Source organism: Takifugu rubripes, chromosome 8 (assembly GCF_901000725.2).
Source record: "Takifugu rubripes chromosome 8, fTakRub1.2, whole genome shotgun sequence".
In the NCBI taxonomy this organism is placed as follows: domain Eukaryota; kingdom Metazoa; phylum Chordata; class Actinopteri; order Tetraodontiformes; family Tetraodontidae; genus Takifugu; species Takifugu rubripes.
Genome location: NC_042292.1, coordinates 5,527,077 through 5,549,694, shown reverse-complemented (window position 1 = coordinate 5,549,694; position 22,618 = coordinate 5,527,077). Strand labels below are relative to the sequence as shown.

The 22,618-nt window shown below is 44.1% G+C and overlaps 3 protein-coding genes across 3 annotated transcripts in view; 1 reads left to right on the top strand and 2 right to left on the bottom strand.

The window, feature by feature from the left end:
- Positions 1-8,375, top strand: part of dmd (dystrophin) — a 168,120-nt gene extending 159,745 nt beyond the window's left edge. The window contains exons 80-85 of the mRNA XM_029840434.1: positions 1,223-1,288; positions 3,513-3,608; positions 4,122-4,365; positions 4,744-4,858; positions 4,944-5,033; positions 6,229-8,375. Coding sequence (XP_029696294.1) covers positions 1,223-1,288; positions 3,513-3,608; positions 4,122-4,365; positions 4,744-4,858; positions 4,944-5,033; positions 6,229-6,347 — 730 coding nt within the window. The 3' untranslated portion in view covers positions 6,348-8,375. The remainder of the gene's footprint in view (positions 1-1,222; positions 1,289-3,512; positions 3,609-4,121; positions 4,366-4,743; positions 4,859-4,943; positions 5,034-6,228) is intronic.
- A 3,182-nt stretch (positions 8,376-11,557) lies between these two features.
- hpxb (hemopexin b) lies at positions 11,558-14,829 on the bottom strand. Its single transcript, NM_001032589.1, is given in 10 exon segments — positions 11,558-11,937; positions 12,062-12,209; positions 12,288-12,418; positions 12,527-12,619; positions 12,705-12,917; positions 13,217-13,370; positions 13,795-13,952; positions 14,035-14,151; positions 14,253-14,275; positions 14,740-14,829. Coding segments are annotated over 10 exon segments (1,329 nt in total). The 5' UTR covers positions 14,805-14,829; the 3' UTR covers positions 11,558-11,710.
- A 183-nt stretch (positions 14,830-15,012) lies between these two features.
- On the bottom strand, positions 15,013-19,901 carry LOC115250704 (uncharacterized). Its single transcript, XM_029840433.1, has 2 exons — positions 19,821-19,901; positions 15,013-18,273 (listed from the first exon to the last, which is right to left on the bottom strand). The coding sequence occupies exon 2, from the start codon at positions 18,205-18,207 to the stop codon at positions 15,688-15,690; it is 2,520 nt and encodes an 839-aa protein (XP_029696293.1). The 5' UTR covers positions 18,208-18,273; positions 19,821-19,901; the 3' UTR covers positions 15,013-15,687.
- Positions 19,902-22,618: the final 2,717 nt, after the last annotated feature.

Genomic DNA, 22,618 nt, shown 5'->3' with positions numbered 1-22,618 from the left:
CCACTGGCAGTTTCCTTGGACTGAAACACGGCGTATATAAATACATACGCGCTGATGAAAGCACATGCTGAGTCACAACCCCCCCCCCCCCCCCCCCCGGCACCGTGCTCTTAGCATCGCATCACGATCTGTCTGCCTGCAGATAGCATCCAGCAGATTAAAGCAAGCGGTGAGGTGAAGATGTAACATAATTAGGCCTTGAGGGAACCAAATGCCTCCCAGACCACAAGGTTATCTGTTGTTTCTGTAGCGTGGAGCAGATTACCAGTCCAAGCACGCGGGGCGGGTGACGTTGCGTCACACTCCATCTGCTGAAACACTCGGTGCCAAGTGACAAGCTTCTTTTTTCCTAACAGCGCAGATAAACCCACAAAATCTCTGTACTTTTTTTGGGCACATGCTCAGCCTCCGTGTCGCTGATCTTGTGTAGATATTAGCGGGACAGTTTAAATCTTCAGCTCTTCCCACACAGCTATGGCGTCACGGTCGATCTGTTAAAGGAGCAGCCAAGAGGCTTGTTCACAAAGCAAAACATTCCAATTTTCATAAATAATACCATCCTCTCCTGAAGCACAGATCCAAATACAACCACTATCATAAATGTCTCTTTAAGACACTATTTTGCTTTCTTATCTAAATCATTTATTAACACAAATAATGTTTACAAGTGTATCAGTCTTATTGAGGATATGCAAAATCAGATAAATTCTATTTTATCATCAGAAGTACAGGGTTGCCATGGTTGCATGTTAATTAACCATTTTCAATAGAATAAAGGACCTCCCAGCTCACGTACAGCAGTGTTTCAGTGTTGGGCACTAATGCACCAGTAAACCAGTTACAACGTTGTTAAAGTAGAAACCTGTAGAAGATTTAAGAGCTCCAGCTCAGTGGAGAGTTAGAGGTCTGCTCAATGCTACTTTTATAAGGCACCTTATGAGGCCACATAAGCCAACTTGTATAAAATATAAAGAGCTTTGCAGCTGCAAGAGGTGCAGCGTGTTGTTGAGGACTGGACAGTGCGTGGGTGTTAAACATTGCATCAGCTCAGAGTTAAATAACAGCGCGGCAACCACACAAACTCGGACAGAACGACAGAACAATTTTCCCCCATTTTCCCCCTGGAAATACCGCCTGCAAAGGTCCATCCGTGTTTGACTCTGCTACCTGCTGCAGCCTTTGGTTGTTGGGACTGACTGCTCTGTTTCTTCCCCCTCTGCAGGTTAGCAGAAATGGAGAATCGTAATGGCTCTTATCTGAATGACAGTATCTCACCCAATGAGAGCATGTGAGAACCGCTTTTTTGTTTTTCCCTACTTCCCTCCCTCCCATCGATCAGCTTGCTGTGTGTGAACTTCCTCTGTCGTCTTTGTGTCCACTGGCTGGTTGTGACAATCGCTCTTGACGCGTGGTCAGTGTAACTGTGGTTCCTGAGTGTGTTACCCTCCATAAAAAACTAACGCCGCTGTGTTTTATGTTCCGGTGATGGGATTGGATTTTCTCTGACTTGTTAGACTTGTGGGGGGTGGGGTGGGGGGGGGGGGCAGATAACAGAAATGACATTACACCAATCAAAGCATTCAAATCATGCAAAATGAAACATTCTACTGTGCATGTTAGCTCCCAAGCTAACAGGCTAGCAGACTGATTCAGGTTATCAAATGTGGAAACTACAAAGTCTCCTTTAACAGTAAAAGCTGAAACAATAGAACTTCAAAGTTCAATGCTGGAGTTGCTACATTTGCAGACCCAACCTGCCGTGTGTGGACAGGCATTTGGAGCAGAATCACCCCTGAGAAAGTAGCAAAACCTTTGAAAGGAATTGATTTAGCAGGAGCATCTTGTAGGTTTAAACACCGTTTCCCTCCCCATTTCCATTTATATTTTATTAAACGGCATGTAACATCTGCAGGCTCTAAAATTATTTATGTGCCGACTGAAGTGGCTGATGCCACAGCAACAGTCATTTTTTAAAGAGCTGGAGTCTCCAGATGACCTTCATCTCATAAATCCTGTTTACACCTGTCTAAATCATTTAGTGTGTGTGAGCCTGCAGCACATTCACTTCACACCAACTGGGAATTGAAAACTTTCCAAACACGTCAGTCATATGAAATAAGTTTGAAATTATTTTCGATTTTTGACGGCAGTCTTTCATCGATTAAATATTAAACTCCCTAGAAAGCATGAAAAGTTTTGCTGCAGCCCCCAAAACATGAAAAGCATTTTATGTTCCACCGGTTTATTTATTTTAACTGGAATCGCATCACCGGGTGTGTTTTACGTGGATTAAATTTTCAGATTCATGCCGCTGCATAATTCAAATGTGTCTCTGCAACCTTCAGAGTTGAGTCTTCCTGGATTTTTTATTTTTTCTGATTAAACCAGTAAACGTTCCAGTTTGCACATTTAACACAAGCAGGCTACCTTGCTGATTACAGGAAATGAGTAGGGAAAGCAGCCTAACTATAGGTCTAGTTACTATAGGTCTAGTTACTATAGGTCTAGTTACTATAGGTCTAGTTACTATAGTTCTAGTTACTATAGTTCTAGTTACTATAGGTCTAGTTGCTGGAGGTCTAGTTACTATAGGTCTAGTTACTATAGGTCTAGTTGCTGGAGGTCTAGTTGCTGGAGGTCTAGTTACTATAGGTCTAGTTACTGGAGGTCTAGTTGCTGGAGGTCTAGTTACTATAGGTCTAGTTACTGGAGGTCTAGTTACTATAGGTCTAGTTACTGGAGGTCTAGTTACTATAGGTCTAGTTACTATAGGTCTAGTTACTGGAGGTCTAGTTACTATAGGTCTAGTTGCTGGAGGTCTAGTTACTATAGGTCTAGTTACTGGAGGTCTAGTTACTATAGGTCTAGTTACTATAGGTCTAGTTACTGGAGGTCTAGTTACTATAGGTCTAGTTACTATAGGTCTAGTTGCTGGAGGTCTAGTTACTATAGGTCTAGTTACTATAGGTCTAGTTACTGGAGGTCTAGTTACTATAGGTCTACTTACTATAGGTCTAGTTACTATAGGTCTAGTTACTATAGGTCTAGTTACTGGAGGTCTAGTTACTATAGGTCTACTTACTATAGGTCTAGTTACTGGAGGTCTAGTTACTATAGGTCTAGTTACTATAGGTCTAGTTGCTGGAGGTCTAGTTGCTGGAGGTCTAGTTACTATAGGTCTAGTTACTATAGGTCTAGTTACTGGAGGTCTAGTTACTATAGGTCTACTTACTATAGGTCTAGTTACTGGAGGTCTAGTTACTATTGGTAACTTAAGTTCTCTCTGGGCCCTGATTGGTCAGTCTGTTGGACTACTACAGGTTGATTCACTGACTGATTTGCTTTCCTTCATTTCCTGTATGTTTGCGTGTGCACGTGCACTGGGGGTGCGTCTCCGGCCATCAACGGTCTGTGTGTGTGTGTGTGTGTGTGTGTGTGTTTGCCTGCAGCGATGACGAGCACATGTTGATCCAGCACTACTGCCAGTCTTTGAACCAAGGCTCTCCTCTCAGCCAGCCCCGCAGCCCTGCCCAGATCCTCATCTCCATGGAAACAGAGGAGAAGGGAGAGCTGGAGAGGGTCCTCAACGACCTGGAACAGGAGAACAGGTCAGCAGATTCTCCTGCCCATCTCGGAAGCAAAGAATTAAATTTAAAAGACTGAAATGATGCTGAAAATGATCTGTAGTTGTACAGGTGAGCTCATCATGTAGGTCTAACTTTAATTTACCTTGTATGAGTACAAAAAAATTCATTCAGATTTCTTTGAAAATAGTTCTGGTGAATGGTGATCTGTAACGGTCTGGGTTTAACTTCAGTCCTTTTCTTTTGTAAAATCAGCCAGTCAATGTGTGTTTTATCCATCCTAGAAATCAAAAGTATGAATTAATAGAGCGTGACCCCTAAATACACTATTTGATCCGTTAGCCTGCCTTTGTTTACTCCATCCAGAGGCTTTGTTGAAGCACTGTTGTTATTCATTCTCCAGTTTCACACTGTGTACTGCCCCCCCCCCCTGTTTAATCAGTCAAACAAAGGTTCACCTTCCTCCCACTCTGATATTTCACCTCCGTCAGTAACCGTCCCTCTCAGTAAACTCCCCGCTCGCCTCTGGCCCAACAGGAAGCTGCAGTCTGAGTACGACCGCCTGAAGAAAGCCCACGACAGGAAGGGCCTGTCTCCGCTGCCGTCGCCCCCGGAGATGCTGCCGGTGTCGCCGCAGAGCGCCCGAGACGCCGAGCTGATCGCCGAGGCCAAGCTGCTGCGGCAGCACAAAGGGCGACTGGAGGCCCGGATGCAGATTCTGGAGGACCACAACAAACAGCTGGAGTCGCAGCTGCACCGGCTGAGACAGCTGCTGGAGCAGGTACCCAGGAACGCTCAGGAACACACACGTCTTCCAAGTTCCACCCTGACTCGACGCTTCCTTTTTATTCCAACCATCAGAAAACACTGTTTAGCATTTTTCCATCTCATTCTCCTCCTCTTCTGCAGTAGCAACACCTAAATAAACTATTAGCGCCCCCTGCTGTTTACAGGGGGCGTTGGAGCTAATGCGACCACGCGGCGTACGCTCACTCCAGTTTCCATTTTCTGTTCCACATTTGAGACGATTCAAATGAGAAATGCAATTATGGAAAATGTCAGGGATACCAAGGGTTCTGACAGAATTCTGAACCTTAGTCAGACTGATGATTCTTTCAAGATCTGAGAAACATGACGCCGTTCTCACACATTTGCTCAGACGGACTCCAAGGTGAACGGCACAGCCCTGTCTTCTCCTTCCACCTCCTCGCAGCGCTCCGACTCCTCCCTCCCTCTGCTCCGCGTGGCTGCCAGCCAGACGACTGACACAATGGGTAAACACACAGTCGCACACCAACAGGCACACGCGTACTCACCTGCTCGTTTACCATGAGCCCAACCCCCTGTTTCCTGTGTCAGGTGATGACGAGCTGTCCAGCCCTTCCCAAGATGCATCTGGGCTGGAGGAAGTGATGGAGCAGCTGAACAATTCTTTTCCTCACAGCCAGGGTACGAAACACCAGGCAGTCCGTCCAATCCTGAATGTGATGTCTTACAGACCGAATGCTGCAGTCGGCAAACGCAGATGTGATGTGATGTAAAAACAGGGTCGAACATTGATTAAATCCTGTGACGTGTTCAATCTGCTAATTAGCATAAAGACACATATGAACATTTCAGTATAACACAAGTTTTAGAAAAGCCGGTGTGTGACAAGGACCCTCTGCCACATCTGAAGAATCGAGACTCTTCTGATGCGGCGAATTATTAGCTGCCGTCTCACGCCTCCTCTTTCCTCTTTGTGATCAACTCCTGGCTGATTGTGTTTATCCTTTCTTTCCTTTCTTCTCTATTTTTCCTCTTTTTGTCTGTGACCCAGCAGGGAGAAGGGGACACCTGTGAGAGGTTAGTTGCTTATCTTTCTTCTCTGCACACGCTCCCAGCTGTGTCCGTGTCAGACTTCTGAACCGCTTGTGGTCCAGAAGAGAACATGGCTTTGCCTGCTAATAATGTGGCTTATTGATGATGCCACCGTAGCGAGTAGAAAACAAGACGGGACTGAATGAAAGCGTTTGGCTTCGGTGATGCATGTGGAAAATCAAATATCTGTCCTCGCTGCTTCCCTCTCTGTTTAATTTCCTCCGTGCTGTCACACCCCTGCTCTGTTCCTCACAGTGCAGAAGATGGTATCGTCTCAGGTTTTCCTCTAGTCATCAGCCTGTTTACCACTCTGCTCTGTCACTAGTTAGTGTTTGTATTAGTCTAAAAGATGTTGAGCTGTATGATTGCATTTAGGCCACCACCATGTGTGTGTGTCACAGAATCTCAGCCTCATTGGAGACACAGTAAAATATTAAGGAATTAGTTTTGACATAATCCGTTGTTGCACAGCAAATGTTTGCATAAATGTTGTGACCGCTCGGAAAAGTCAACCAGTTAGTGTCATTTTCTTTTAGTCATGCATTTCAGCAGAGTTCAGACTTCCCATCAGGGCAAACATGGGGTAAAGAATCAGACTTTATGTCTAATTTGTCCTACAGATACTCGGGTCCAGTGTGAACGCAACACAGCACAGCTGTGACACTAATCCTATTAGTCTCAGCTTTGCTAACATTAGCGGGCGCCCGGCTTGTAAACATTGTTTTAGCATTGTAAGTGTGCGCTGTCACTCAAATGTTCTTACTTTCTGCCTCTCCGCCTCCAGGTCGCAGTATCGGCAGTTTGTTCCACATGGCCGATGACCTGGGCCGAGCCATGGAGTCACTTGTCAGCATAATGACAGACGAGCAAAGCGCCGAACAGCCCGAGGCGCTGCCCTTATGATCCCGCCCTCTCCCTGTTGCCCCATTAACTCTCGGCCGTATGTCCCTCCCCTACTTACCTGTTGCATGCTTTTCTAGTCAAAACAACTGGATTGGAAAACAGTTTACAAAGAGAATATATGATGTCTATTTTTGTGAAGGATTAAGCAGCGACACGTTAAACAAAAGAAACATTATAACTTGTAGATTTCAGTAGTTTCTTAAAATGTCCTGAAGTTGTTTTATTATTAACAGAGGCTGGTTTTTAAACTTCTATGCAATTGTATAAAACAAGAGATGAAAGAAAAGATTGATTGTAACCATAAGGGTGCTTTCAAAGAGGAAAATGTCTTTTATAACAGCGTACACTACTGTCAAGGTAATGCAGGCATCCTGGATCTTTACAGTCTGTTGTATGTGTACTGTGTGTGAGTGTGTGTGTTTTGTCACATGCCATGTTTAAATTTTCCACTCTTCCACTAAGCCGTCCTACCATTTAATTATTTTCAACCTCTCGTCCACAGCCGGAGTACATTCAGTGTAGCATGTGCAGTAAAGTGGAGTTATTCAGTGCTGACACAGATCAGCAGTTCAAAGCCAACAAACATTGTGCAGAATTAAACTCCTGGAGGATGAGCGCTGTAAAATCTTTTCATAATATTTGTACTACTGTCCGTACTATTTGTACACGAGGGATCTGCAAAAAAAGCGCCACCCTGTGGTGAAGCTGGGTATCAGCAGACGTGTTGAAGTAAATCGGGGAAGTCAGCACTAATGATTCTGCAAATCCCCTGGATGATTGGGGATATAGGAGACTACATGGTCAGCTGAATGGAAAAAGACAGCATTTAATATACCTGCCAGTCATATTTAATACTATTTTGTTTTTTTACTGTGTACTCTTCTCTCAGCCAGTTGAATCAGTTTTTACAGAATCATCTTACCTCTGTAACCATTAAATTGCTTTTCACATGCATAATTGCATGAACTGCACTTTAATTTTAAAGGTACCATTTGGGTTCTTTCAATACCTGATGTTGCAGGCACTTTTTAAATTAGGCGATGTCTGTCTGCTGCCATGCGCAGTCTTGAATGACATTTTTTTCCCCCTCAAAATCAATATACATCGCACCTGTAATGACAATAGTTACAATAAATACATTTTTTTAATATTCCAAAGTCATTTATAAGGGAGCAGAGATTGAAAGCGGAATATTTGTAGCTCGAAATGTTCACTTTCCAGTGGTGTGTCTGTCCTTGATAAAATATTAAAAAAGTAACATTGTACATGTGCAGCTCAATAAAATGTAAGTGTTGTTGCAGTCAGGATTTGTAGGCCCGTACACGCTACACTGGTTTTTGAGGTTTTTGTCCTGGGAGAAGTTTTACAAGGCTGACAAAATTCTTCTGTTGAGATGATTCAAACATAAAAGACGGGAGTTTTAATAAGCCCGGTAACGTTACCACTACCTCGCGTGAGCTGTCAGTCTGATCTGCAGTATCCCATCAGATTTCTTATCAAATATTACTGCCTGGCACGAGTCGCATCAGATTACCCAGTGACAGGCTCTGATCTTACTGCACTGTATGAGTCTCCATTGCGAGTGTCCAGATGCATTTGCTGCATTTACAATCAGTACAAACTATCATTTTGAGACGAATCGGTCTGTGCACACTACTGACTAACTCAGACAAGCATTTGTTTTAAGTGCAGAGGGGTAACACACTGTTTCATTTGGTCTTTTTGTGATGTGTGAGGTGTTTGATATTTGCACGTGTGACTAAATCACCTCCATCTTTATTTAATGTGTAACACTCACAGGAGACTGTGGTGACCGATACACATACGTGTGGGTTTTGTTGGGGTTTCTTTGAGCATCATATTCTTTAGGTTTTCAACTTTTGTTTCATTCTCACGTTTGTTTGGCTTTTTCCCCAATATTACATCGATACTTCGCAACATATCAGACTCCACCAAATATATGCCTTACTACTGTATTATAAAATGCTTTACTGTGTATCAATAAAGCACGCAGTTATGTTCATTTGATTGGCCTCTATTGGTCTGTCGTTCCTCCAACAGCGAAGATCCTCTCAGCTTTGTGTTTTCTCTTGTGTTCAACGGCCGGGAGTGAGGGAAACGTGGAAAATAAGTATCCTGATCGCCAGTCTGCAGGCAAAATTGCAGAACGAGGCAAGCCAAAAGTGCACCAGTGGGCTGTCTGTTTAAATAAGTCTTTAAAGTAGCATGAGGGGGGATATTCCGTGTTTTATGAAGCATGATTTCGGCTCAACTGGGCATATTTCAAGTCATCTGTCTCATTTTAGAGAAACTACTTTGCAAAAGGGAGTTTACGCATGTCCCAGATATCCAGCTCAGATTCACCTCAGGCTCATTCGGAGTCGTTTCCAATCTGTCAGACCGTTTCCTTTCCTAAGTCTGTGGCACAAACCAGGCCAAGAAAAGCAGCAAAGTGCCAAGAAGGAAGGCTGTGAGCCAGCAAACACATGCAGATCTTAAAATGGCAACTATGCGATGAAAAATAATTGTTCGGCCTGCTGCTGCTATACAATCCATTATACCTGTAGTGAAATGTATGAAGGCCATTCTGATTTAATAGAACAGCAGGTCCATATTAGCATTAATCAAAATGCAATATATAATTTTCAGCAAGGGTTTAAATGTGCTTGATTCGATTATATTATGGTGGTATGTAATTTACACACATATATTAGGACACATTGTAAAAAAAAAAAATGTTATTAATACTTTGGATTACCTCGTTCAGCTGCTCGAGAATTTAATCCTAAAGCACAAATGAAATAAATGTATTGCTCTGCATTATACAGTTACGGAATACAACCTCAGGATTCACATTTCAGATTGTGTGTTTTGACAGTTAAAATATGTGTTTTGAGGGATATTTTAATGCACTGAATATTCATTTTCACAATCAACTTCAGTGTCCAAAAACGTGAGTAAATCTTTGGTGTCCCATCGAAGTCGTGAAAAGGCGTGTGTACTTTGTCCTTTCGCCACTAGATGTCGCCAAATAAACGGGTAAAAGCGGAAGTCCCAACTCTGAACCGCAGCGCCAAGTTTGAAAGCGACTCCGGTGGTCTCGTCTCGCCTCCTTACCCGCTGTATCCCTTTGGGGGTCCCGGGAGGGTACACAGTGGGTGAAGGCAGGGTCCACCCTTGGATAACTCGCCAGTTCATCGCAGGGCCCCATATGAGCATTTTTGGCTTCAGCACCTTGCTCAAGGGTACCTCGGCAGCACCTTCTACCAGAACACCTCCTATTCTCAGCCCAGTTCCCAACAGACTGAACTACCACCACCCACTAATTCTGGTGGTTTACTTCTGCAAGTTTGGACACGAACCCGGAATAAAGACAACCTGGAAAAGGCCAAAGGTGATTGGAGACGCCAAACACGGGAGCAGCCTGACTAACGGGAATTATTAACGCCATCTGGGAATTATTGTTCGGTGAAACAAGAAAACTGGAGTCTGACCAATTTGAAACCCACAACCAGAGGAATGGCTGAATAAGTCGGTCCAAGTAATATGGCTCAATACTGTGCAGCTGCTGACAGAATAAGAATTGTTTGTTCGAAGCTTCTTTTCGGTGCGTTTAAAGTCCAAATCTCCCTTCGTGTGGCTTTGATATGCTAATGAGCAGCTTGCAATAACGCTATTAATATTTTTTTTATTAAATTTGGCTTGGAATTTGGAAGACTTGTGTATCTTAGAATTGGAAAACAATTTCTGCTTACACGCGTTGTTTTCCGTTTACCTGAAGTCGCTTGTTTTAAATCGTCCCGCTTGTAGTCATTAAATGACAACATAATAGTTGCTTTTTCTGGCACATCAGATTCAGTGTAAACGGTGCTGGAAGGGCAACTTCTGGTGGAGTCAACGGTGAGAAAGTTGGACCAGGCTGAATTACTGAATTGAGCCGTTAATCGGTGTTAAAATGCGGCTGCTGACTTGTGATGAGACCCCCCAACAGGTGGGGGCGCTGTTCTGCCTCACCGCCGTATGAAGGACAGGCAGGTGTCCACCTCTGTCCCCGGAGATGTAAAGACCTCCACCTGGTCCAGCTGCTGACCCTGGATACTGTGGGCCTGGAACACGGCTGGCTCTGCAGCACAGCTCCTTAGTTAGGAGGCATGACGCCCTGTTGTGGTCTGTCTTCACAGAAGAAAACCAGTTTGTAGTGGCCTGAGGATCCAAACGTGACTTTGTGGGGGGTATTGGAGCTAGGGTGGATTGCTCCTACTGGTTGAGTGCACAGTCAGAGCAGACGATGCACCTCGCTGAGCGTGGCGCTCTTTGAGGAGCCTGTCAGAGCCAGCAACTATGTCTGGGTCGACAGGATGGAGGTCACAAGCTGATGACCGACAGTGAGGTCCAGGTGTTTGGTGGGCATCGAAGTGGTTTAATGGCTCTGTGAGGAGGCAGCATCTGGGCGATCTGCCACTATGGGTTTGGGGGACCTGCCCATCATGGCGTGAAGGCCCTGCCATGCCTCCCTCTCATTACCAGATGGTCATTTCTGCTCCACCCTACTCTTCTATTTGATTTAAGCAGCTTGGCTTTCCCCCCTTGTCTCCCATTTTCCCACTCTGAGCCTACAGAAAAGCTTTTCCTCTTCTGGACCATTGAGATTTTCACGTCCTTGGTGATCCATCTATCAGCGTTAACTCAAAACAACCCCTTGTTGTTGCTGATATGTCTTTATTCCAGACCCTGATGGCGCTTGTTGTGGCTTTTCCTGTTTTCAGATGTGACCTGCATCTTGGCATTAGAAGGGGGGGGCATTGTGGTCATGATTTTGATGTGTATGCATTGGCAATGTTGCTCTAGCACAAGTCCAGTGTGTGCTGTAATATAGTATAGAGTTATGACATATTGCTGCAGGCCAGCCAGTTACAGGGTAATGTCACCCATGTTAAAATCCCCCAAGAAGGACTGGCAGCTTCTCACAGCGGTTGACAGCTGTGCTGTAGCTGTCAGCAATGGGGTCAGCAGCGAGGTTAGAATCAGGCCCTTGCACAAACACTGACATTTAATAGGATCTGGGAGAAACATTCATTTGTCTGTTGCGCCCTCTGGTGGTTGATGTCGACATTAGCGCAAGTAAACCCGTCACAGAATGTCTTCCCCCTGCAAAATTTCCACTTCTTAGTGACCAAACATACCACAAAAATCGGTGAGTAGTTTTTTTAAAATTTTTTAAATTTTATTTGATGATAAATTGTTGTTGCGCAACAGTGGCTGCACAGGATCTGGTGGCTTCTTGCTCCAGTATGTTTTTGTTTGCACTGGTATTGATCATTTTTAGCTGTTGTATTTATGTCTTGTGAAGCCAACACACATTGTTAATCTTGGCATCCCAGCATTTCTGAGGTTATAGGTTCTGCAAGAGCAGCAATTTTGCTCAAAGCCAGTATTGTGACGCTGGCATATTGATAATACTTGGAGCCGCTGAATAACTTGACTCCCTTTGCGTCACAGTAGGCTGCATCAATGTCGGACAGAACGAAGGGCAGGTTTCGGGCAACAACCCTGGGTGTGGCCGTTAATGAAACATCAAGAAATCGTTCTCCTGTCGAAAGAGATGGTTGAAAATGTTTGTTATCCATTTATGAACAAGTAAATCTATGTTTTTTACTGATATGCCTGTGCCTTGTCATTGTTGTCACTTGAGACTTGACCAAGTGTAGACTTGCCTTGAATGATATGAACCGTGTGCTGGCCCGGACACACGAAAGCAGCATCCACAGGTCCTTCGACCCCAAGCTCCTCTTCCAGGGTCTTAGGATAGCCTTCAACCAGGGTGTAGTGAGCACCGCCTTTGTAGATGTAAACCTGTTTACCCTGCAACGTTGTGTCAGAACTTAACTTATTTGTACACAGCTTTAATGGTTTCGTGTCAGAGAAGGAAGGGAAATCTACCTTGATTAGGTACATCTTGTCGCCGTAGGAAAATACCGCGTCCACTTTTCCAACCACCTCCTTCCACTGCCGAGTGATCGGGAAGGCATGAAAACCATCCCGGCGAGTGTCAAGGCGCATGTAGATGGGTCCTGTGGAGGTCAACGGTGAACAGTGAAAGCTTGCAGCATTCATGATTGAAACGCCTGAGATGTAACGCCAAGAGTAGTGGCTTAATGCAAATAAGTGCCCCAGTTTACCTGCAAAGGCATACATTCTTCCTGCTTCATCAACCGTGATGGCATCTATTTTAACTTCACTGCATTTAGGGATGTTATAGCCACCTCCGTGTCCTGCGAGTCATATAAAGCAACTTTATTACTGAGTGCGTTTTTAAAGGTTGAAACGAGTGTGACGGGCTGGAGAGGATGAACTCACCAAAGTTGGGACACCTCATAAAGTAATGCCGGGCATCTTTTGGATAAGTTCCGTTCACCTCTCCAGATATTGGGTTGAACCTGGTGAAGTTGTGTCCATGGAAGCAGTAATAGTGCTCCAGCCAGCGAAAAGCAGAGGTGCAAGCAGGCAGGTGGGACCATGTCTTGGTCTTCACTGTCTTGGTGCTCAGATCATACATGTGAACATCCTGTCCTGTTGGTAGGACATCATTATTGGTGCTGTCAATGTTATTTGTTACTGTTATGGTTTTAAACTCTCTCTAACAGGTTTGATGAGTTATATGGGGCAAAGTTTAAGTTGTGTTTGCTCTTATTTAACGCACGAGTATTCACTCTTGCAGTTGCCAATTTGTTTCGCTAGGGGGCAGTAGTAGACTACACACATTACATTGTACATTACTGTACACACGTCAAGAGTGAATTTGTTTTAAATGCTGTTTTTCATCATCTGCATTCGGCTCACTGAATAATATTGCGCTCATGTTGACGTACCCTTGAAAAATAAAACAGAATCAGCCATACACTCTCCTTTGGGGCACTCCACTGCTGCGTCCAGGTGTGTGGGAACACCAGGGAATTCCTCATTGATATGTTTTGGATAGCCTTCTTCCAGGACTTGTTCATAATAGCTGAACACCTTGTCTTCCTAGATGGTAGATCATAATGTTGTACATCAGTTGTTGCATAGGCCTTGTGGTTTGTGGCTATCTGCCAACTCTCCTACATTTCACATGTGGTTGAGAACGCAAGGAAATGTATTACATTTCTAGAAAATCAGATGTATTATGTCTGCATAGAGGAATAATTAAAAATATGGTAGCCTTCTGATTTAATGACTGAAAGATGATCTTGTGTTAATCTGTTGCATGTATGATCTGTCAAACATATGAAACATGTCCGATGTTCTGCTATTTCTGCCCCAGACCCCAAAACAAAACCTCTGCTGTCGTGTTTAGCACCACCAATTGTTAATAATCTATATCTATTTCTCCCTCATGAAAATAAATATGCAAAGAAGGCTTTGTGGTTTGAATCTCTAAAATAATCACTGCATAGCTAGTCTACAGTACCAGGAAGAGGTAAATGCGGTCATGGTCATCTGGATTGGCTTTGTTGTGCATTCGGAAGGCAGCACTGATGCTGCCAGCGTTGGGAATGTCGTCAATTTCCTTGAAGGACTCGCTGACAAGCTGTGCTGGTCCATGAAAATCCTTCCACATGTAGGCACCTGTGTGCATTCCATGCAAAATAGGAAGTTTGTCTCAAAATGCGTAAAGCGTCAGGTAAAAAGAAACAAACGTATCGAATACCTTTGAAGAACAAAGTCTTTCCTTTTTCGTCAGGAGTGATGGCGTCAAACTCAATTCCTGCACACCGGTCTGGCAGAGCAGGACCGGAATCTTCTTCTTTCACTTCAGAAATGTTGTCTGTGTCACAGGAATTCAAATAAATATGAATGATGTTCATATAACTGGATGTGCTTTTGTGTTTTCAGTGAAAAGATGATTGAAACAAAAATGTAGCCCACCTTTCTCTGCTGCATCTTGGGGCCTAGAAAGGATTAAAACAAGCAAACCACCTATTAGATTTACATGCCACAAAAAAAAATCACTGTCACAGGAGGTCAGCGAGGGCACTTTTCTGAGGTAATATGATGACTTTGCACTCTGATATTTGTTTAATTGATCCAAATGATGGACTTTGTGAAAAGACAAACATTCATATACTAAATGAGTGACTCAGCAGAAGCCTAAAATAGGAATGACTTTAACCCTAAAGTATATTGAGCAGGATAAAATGTCTTTATCATGGTGTAGGTACAATGAAATTTAGTGTGTTTTTTTTTTTTTTACAGTTCCTTTATTCTTATTTTCTGTATTTATGTTCCAGCACTTCAACTGCACCAAATTGTATTTAGAATTAAATTCCATTGTACTGGAACAATGAGAATAAAGACACTGTATGCTAATCTATTTGGGCTAAATTCCCACATGAGAGAGGAGCCGAATACTCACGCAGGTGCTGCATCAGTAAGGATGAGGAGCAAACAGAGGAGCAGAGTCTTGCTGAAGAGGTCCATGGTGACGATCTCTGGGTCTGGCTGTGGAGTCCAGCAGCTCAATTCCTGCTTTAATACTGAAGCATGTGCGGTTGGGCAATAGAAGAAAGTGTGTTTGCAGTGTGAGTGTCTGGGCTGTTTGTTTGCACTGACAGGCTGTTGGAACTTTTGCCATTGCAAAATGGAGTTTCTGTACAGAATGCTTTATTCTGTTTGTTACAGCTACAATATAAAACATGCTTGAAGACATTTTTAGTCATGAAAATTAACACCTCCCTTTGAACATCGAAGCACAAGTGCCTTGGACAGGACGACAACATTTTACTACGGTGATTACTCACTTGGCAAACGTACTTTCTGTCTGTTTGCTGAACCACAGTATGAAGCAACGTAGATGTTTTTTGGGAAAAAGAATCATTTTCCCATCTAACCTTTCATGTTGGGCAATAACTAACCTCTACAGTAACAAAATAATGAAAAATCAGATTTCAGAGTTTTATTATACGTGGTAAACAGTAGAAAAACCAATTCTAAAGCCCGCTCTGTCATTAACCAGCTAATCTACTGACACCCCATTAACACAGTAATGCACTGAATGATGACAGCACATTCAGGATTTAATTGGGATTCATCCAAAAACTGATCTGCCAAGCTTTACTGCAGATAAATGAGAGAACAACAAATAACTGGAAACACACTAAGTCATAGCATGCATTATTGATTTTAGCTTGTACTTTTAACTATCTTTTGCACTCTATCGACTAACTATCGTCAAACAAGTGGGGTCAGGGATTAAAAATCTCATCAAAGCTGATCACAATGGAGGTAGAATAGTCAAAGGTATCTAAGATATATTTGAGAGGACATTAATAATTTTGCATTTGTATCTAGCTCTTTCTGTAGTTTATTTATAGCGGTAGATCTTAATGCAATGGTTCATGCTGTCTGAAACAACCATGTGACCATCGGGGAGTAGTGCCAGCCCTCTTGGGCTACTCAGGTTATCGGTCACCAGAGGCCAGCCCACCCCTGTGGCCGGGTAGAGAAGAACGCGGTGGTGCTGCTTGCCCCAGTCAGCAACCAGCACATCGCCATCGCTGTCGATGCCAAGGCCCCAAGGGCTGGTGAGAACAGGTCCCAGGCCGGAGCAGACGCCCAGTATACGGATAGTGTTCCATCCGGGTTCCAGAACTCGAATACACGCGACCCGTCCGGTCTCATTCCCTCGTTCAGACACTGCTATGAGCCCAGTGCTGATGCAGGCTGCGACCAAGTATGGTCTGTGGTAGCCCGTCACCACCGTGCGCTCCAGTCTGACACCAGTTTTAGGATCTAGCTTGAGGGAAGTCAGAGAGCCGCGTTTTATGTCTGCAACTAAGAATTCATCTTCACGGGTAACAGTCACCCCCCTCGGAGCATCCAGCTCTTCATTGGTAGATCCAATCGTGGAGCCTCCAAACGTCTGCAGGAGGCGTCCATGACGACTGAACACCAGCACGGCCCGTTCAGCCGCACACGTCAGAGCGATGAGGCCCTTGGAGTTCACGGCCACATCGAAGTAGTTGCAGATGCGGGAAGACCTCTCTGATCCTGAAGGAGATACCTGCTGCACGACGTTTTTCTGGAGGTCGGTTACCTGGACGCGGGCGTTGCCACAGTCCACCACGAACAGCTGACCTTTGGCGTTGGCGTGGACGCCGGTCGGGAGGTTGAAATCCGTGCGGCCGGATCCTTGCCTCCCAAACTGTTTGATGAGATGAGCCGAATCCAGAGGAGCGGAGCTACCTTCATCCCCTTGCTCCTTCAGAGATGGTGCGCCTCTTTCTTCAGGAGTCTCATGAAGCTGCTGTGATTCCTGACGCTGCTGTAGAATGTTACCTTCCATGGTGGAGACCGACAGAGCTCCACCGACGCAGGTGGAATCGGAACTTTTGGAGCAACATGCTTTATGTCTTAGTTGGCGTTCATCTGAACTTGTGTCACATTCAGTACAGCTTTGGTACTCAAGCGTTGAGCATTCAGAGGTGAGATGCACCCGCGTCACCTTTCTAAGTTCTCTATGTTCCTTGCTGCCATTAACCAAAGGTTGAATTTGCCCCAGAACTTGGCAGGTAGAAACTGAGCAGAAGCTCTCTTGCTGGTGGGGGCCGTTGCCTGCAGTGCTCCCACTGTAGGTCGAGCAGGAGTCCTCGCTGCTGCTGTCCACTGAAGATTCATGTGAGCCCTTGGGGAGATGTGGCTGGTGTCCAGTTGAGAGCTCTGTCAGACTGTGTCTCAGGGTTGACCTTTGAACTTTAGGGCTGGCTGCCACGCTGTTGCTTCTTCCGTCCGTTTCATCAAGAGAGCAGGAGGACTCATTAAGCGAGACCAAGACGGCAGCCCTTTGCTTCTTCTTCCCCTTCAGCGTGGACCGCCTCATCTTTTCCCTTTGTCTTCCATCAGACTCATCATCTCCAGATTCCCCTTGACTGGACACTGGTGGGATGGCAGGGAAAAGGTCTGAACACACAGACTCCACTTCCTCCTCTTGAGATGACTCGGACACGCCTCTGGGTGGGGGAGATGTTACGGCAGGCGGTTTGTGTTCCTCGTCCTCCGTCGAGCTCGACAGACGTAGTTTTCGGACAACCCGCGTGTTTCCACCGTTGGACTTACTCCTCTCCTCCGGACTGTGCCTTTGTCCCGCTCTGTTTGGTGGGGGCTCCTTTCGGATTTCAAGAGGGGTTGTATTTGAGAATGCTTTATCCCCTGAGTGCAGAGCACATTTCTGCCCTTGGACACCACAGACACCGATTGGATAGGTCATGTTTTGCTCACGAACATCAACTTCGCCCATTCTCAAAGCTTTGGATCCAGGGTTTGTTAAGAAACTAACCCGCTTCAGGGTTAAAGAGATTTCCCATGGCTGGGTGACCTCCGCTACTCCCCTTTGCAGCTGATTTTTGTTTGCTCGTCCAGCAGAACTGCCCCATCTTTGGATCTGCTCCTTAAGTTGTCCAATTTTTCTGAGCTGCTGGTCAACAAGCGACTGCACGACTCGAACGGCTGCAGCGTTTTCCCTCTTCACCTGGCTAAGATAGCGTTGGGCTTCTCTGTGTTCCTGCTCAACCTTCTCAAGCAGGCGGCGCTCTTCTCTCTGAGCTTCGAACATGGCGTTGTCCAGCTCATGGTTCACATCCTCCACCTCAGTTTGCTGTCGCTCTCTGAGACTCAGCAGTTCTCGCTCTCCTTGTTCCAGGTTAGAAAGTGCTTGAGTGACCCAAGGAGGAGGTAAGGTAAAGGAGATTGGTGTAAATGGAGACTCCCCAGGGCTGCAGGAGTGAGGGGATGAGGAGGAACTGTCCCTCTCTTTTGGAGTGCTGTGCGTTAAAAGGGCTGAGAACCCAAGGAGGGCTCTTCTATCGGAATGAGACCTCACTAGCATTCTGAATGACGGGTTGAAACAATCCTCTTGATCAGTGGGGTTTCGGCTTTGTGTGACTAATGCAATCTGTAATGTAATGAGAACATCAAAGACAGTATTGTCACATAAACATGTAAAGTCACAATTGAAATCTACATTTTGTCCACTTACTGTAGAGATAAAGATGTCACGCAATCAAAATGTATCCATTATAGCTAAAGAATTTCGTTTGCCTATACATGAATGCACAAATGCAGTTTTTACTTTGGTTTTAAAGCAAAGTCTTTCATGTTTCCAGGGAGGCGTTTGACCACCTTGTTTGTGTGTCTCACATAAACCCTGTGAGTATGCGCTTGTGTTTGATGTGTTTTTAAACTGGGGCACAGGTTCCCTTTCATTGCAGCTGTATCTGTTCCACGGAATATTCAGTTCCTCCAAAGTGCTCTCAGGTTTCCACCGTCCTGTTTCCACCAGCTCAGTATTGAAAATTCAACCACTGATCCATTCAGGAGTTAAGCGTATTGCACAAATTAAATTTCCATTAAAGTTTGCAAATGAGTTCTTGTCTTTGTGACAAACGTATTATCAACCAAGTTGAAGCAAGAGGGACTTTGTGTGCAGAGTCCTTTTTCAAATGCCACGGATCATCAAACTTCAACCATCTCAGATGGCTGCTTTTGACTCCCGCACAGACGCTCATTGTCACTAAAGGTATGTGCAAGCCTGCCAGAAGGATTGTTTGCTACTCTCTTTTTACTGAATCTGTATGACCTCGCAAAGTGGATCACATTCGGAGGTGTGGGCTCTGGTGCCCTGCATGTGTGCCTTAGTATTTTAGACCTAGTTTGTGAACCTTTTGCCCTCTGGAGAAAAATAACACGGCTATGATGAAAAGAAGTGGAGTCAGTTTACCTCTGCAAGCTCACAATAGAGTCCCAGTGGAAAGATGGAACCTAGTGTAAATGGATAAAATCTGTTTCCCATGTTTAAAAAAGATTTTGAAGATGGTATCTTTTAAAAAGTTTTTTTTCTTTTGAAGTACAATTTCACTTAAAGTATTTAGCTGTGGTACAGCACACAGTCAAAGGGATCTAAAGCTCAAATTTGCACTTTAAATCTGTATCGCTAAATATATTTAAATGATCCGTCTCTTTGTTGGAATGATGGAAAAAGAGCAACGTGTCAATAACAAATCCCTGTCACTCTCCTGGAGGACAGCCACTGGTTCTTCTCATGTTACGCTGCTTTAATGTTGAATGAGAGACGCGAGTTGCTAAGTTACCAGATAGCCTTTGCTGAGACTATGGAATAAATGATACCATTCATAATTGAGAGGATTATGCAGGATGTTGAGAAGCATTCCAGCATATTGTAGCGAAACAATGGAACCATTCACGGGAAGTTAGAGGGTAAAGCTGCAGGTGCAGACTCATAAAATGTAACCATGCACTTTTTAGTCATTGGAAAATAATCACAATTTGAAAATAATCAAAGTTATGTTTGCACTGCATGTTTTTCATTTGCACTTTGTCGTTGATTAATGGTTTATATATAGTAAATGAATTATAACTCTACGTGATGTACACATACAAATCAAATAAATGCATAGAAGCCGACATTGCTAGGTGTCCTACCTGAGTTGTACTTCCCTGGGCAGCTCTGCCTCATCTGTTTAGTGGCCTGCAGGTCTTCCTCCTCCTGTCTGTCACTCCCCCATCTCATCTTCTTCTGTCGCTCCTCCTTTTCATTTCACAGTGGTGGGTTCCATGTTTGCCTTCTGTCATTTTGGAATTCAGGGTACTTCAGAAGAATCAGGGTACTTTATTGATCCCTTTAGGGGGTGTCCATTAGGGAAATTAGCAATTGCACACTTTCATCACTCAGTGACTATATTTGAGCACAGATTTACAAATGATTTTTAAAAAATTACCTTTAAGGTTTTTTTTTCTTGACCGCCTTCTCCCTGTTGGTGTTGGTGCCTATATCAGCTGCACATGGGCAAAGGCAGGTTACACCCCTGAACGTTTGAGGGTTCGCGACCTTGCTCAAGGGTACCTCGGCAGTGTTCTGAAGGTGTCCTGGCACCTGCCCCGATACCAGAAAACCTCCCAAAAATTTAAACTTGTGTGTGAAATTGACAGTTTGTCGTGCATCTTGTGGTCTCTATATATGTTTCCAAATTACAGCTGTTAAAATGTTCTTCTGAAATAGTGAATCTCATTGATTTTGTTATATTTTCTTAACTGGTAACAACCTACAATACAGCACACACATAATATTGTTGTTCCGCTGCTGGTCCACTTGAGGTTTCTTTCCATCCCAAGTCCTTAATTGAGTCAAGGGATTAAGGTAGGAAGATGCCTCTCGGTGCTGATTTTAATGATCAAATACGACGGGAGTGAGCGCTGCGGGGAGATGTAATACTTGTGTTTTCGCACTAGAGGGCAGCAAAGACAATGTTTCAAATGGAGGAAGCGCCGTAACGTTAACGTAGTTACTGTCAGCTCGGCTGTGCTGTAAAATGTTAGTGATATAGTTCAAACCTTGATGGTGTGGTGCTATCTGAGAAACCCCAAATATATAATTTGGTAATAATTTGGTAGTTCACATTTTGCACAGACCAGTGATGTTTACAGTGTGGCGTTTAAGTGCAATTGTCTGTAGTAATCCCCCCCAACTTTGAGAATCTTTTTTTATTCTCACTTGAAACCCTGCGTGTAAATCTTGATCAGTACAAAGCTGAAATTTTGGACTCGCATGTATATTTTTTTTTGGGGGGGGGGATCCCCAAAGCGCTGGCATGCAACAGTAGAGCTAAAACGCAGACGCAAAGGATTTTCAAAAACATGCAATAATTTTTTTTTATTAGAACATTCCACTTCTGAAACTTTATTTTGGTGGAGAATTTTAATATATAGTCAACATTGCACATTTAAAAAAAAAAAAATTTTTATGCTTTTTTAAAAGTACTTCTCAAATTTCAGGAGCAAATCCAATTTTAATTATTTCCCCATTTCCAGGTTTAAGATTATTGCACCTTAAAGTTGGACTCTTCTCTCTATTCATCAGTGACATATGTCAGTTTAATATTCCAGTTTTAGAGCCAAACGTTGAGTTCATTCATGATTTAAATTCGTTATTATGCAGGTGGGAAGGAACAACAGACTGCTTTCTCTTATAGGATCCAACTTCTTCTCACCAATTATCTACACATAGGCACACACTAAGCGCTGCCCCCTGGACACAGATGGGTCCTAAGACATCACTGTTGTTAGATGTCAGACAAGGTCCTACAGGCTGCCTGGCTGGTGTTGTGACTGATTATTTCTATCTTCTGCTCTGTCAGGAGAGATGGAAAATTATATGGGCCTAAGGTGTTGCTCCATTATTGATACCACTGTTAAAACTCTCAAATCCAGCTGCTCGCCACGCTACAATTAAATCTGCACGCTGCTTTCTGCCTGCGTATTCTGACAGAGAGTAATGGGCCCAATAGTTACTGTAACAAAACAGTAATGTGATTCAGCGTGGCAGCATAACAACCATACATATATATAAAAACCATGACAGGGGAGTTAATGGGTTGTTATTGCCGCTCCCAAACAAATGGTAGCATCACAACCGCTGGGAACTGGAGTACTTGTTGCAAACCATAAAAAGAAAGAAGTTACCAAGCTTTCCCGGCTGGGATCGGAAAGCAGGTCAAGAATTCCAAATCGCTGCTCTCTGCGTTTGCATACAGCAGGAAATATTAGGTGATAAATATGGTAATGGTCCTCTTTCTTCTGGGACTGTCTCCTCTCAGAGAGGAAGATCTGGTTGTGCAGTTAGATTCGATTAATTTCTGTTCATGCCACTCCTCATTTTTGTGTGTCCCCCTCTTTGATGCCACCTCCCCCCTTCATCGCTAACACTGTGATATTAGACGAACAATCGCAGAAACAAAACGAGCTGGAACAACCAAGATGGGAACAGATGGCACATAATTGCCTGGTGGAGGAAGCCAGGGAGTCAATTTTTACCCGTCCTGGGGGAGCTGCAGTTGCAAGAGGGGGGAGGGGGGGAGGGGAAGTGCAGGTGCATTTGTTTTGATCAGATATGGCCGCGAGGAAGCATCTGAAAAATATTCATCACGCGCACATTAGGGGAGTATTCAAACAAAAGTGTTGTTGGTGAGATGGATAGATGTAATCGTGAGGTTTCATCAGGGTGAGGAGGTGGGCGTGTGGCTGAGTCAACACCAGCAAATTAATACCACGCTGAAGTGTTAGAAAAACTGTAAAACTTTCCAATAGCGACCGTCTCGCAAACATTGTTCATTCATATTTGTGATGTTGTGTAGTTGTACTCTAAAGATGACAATGGCGTGGCGAATGTTACAATGATACCTTGATAAAATCTTGATGAATTAACTGGTATTTCCTAATTCTAG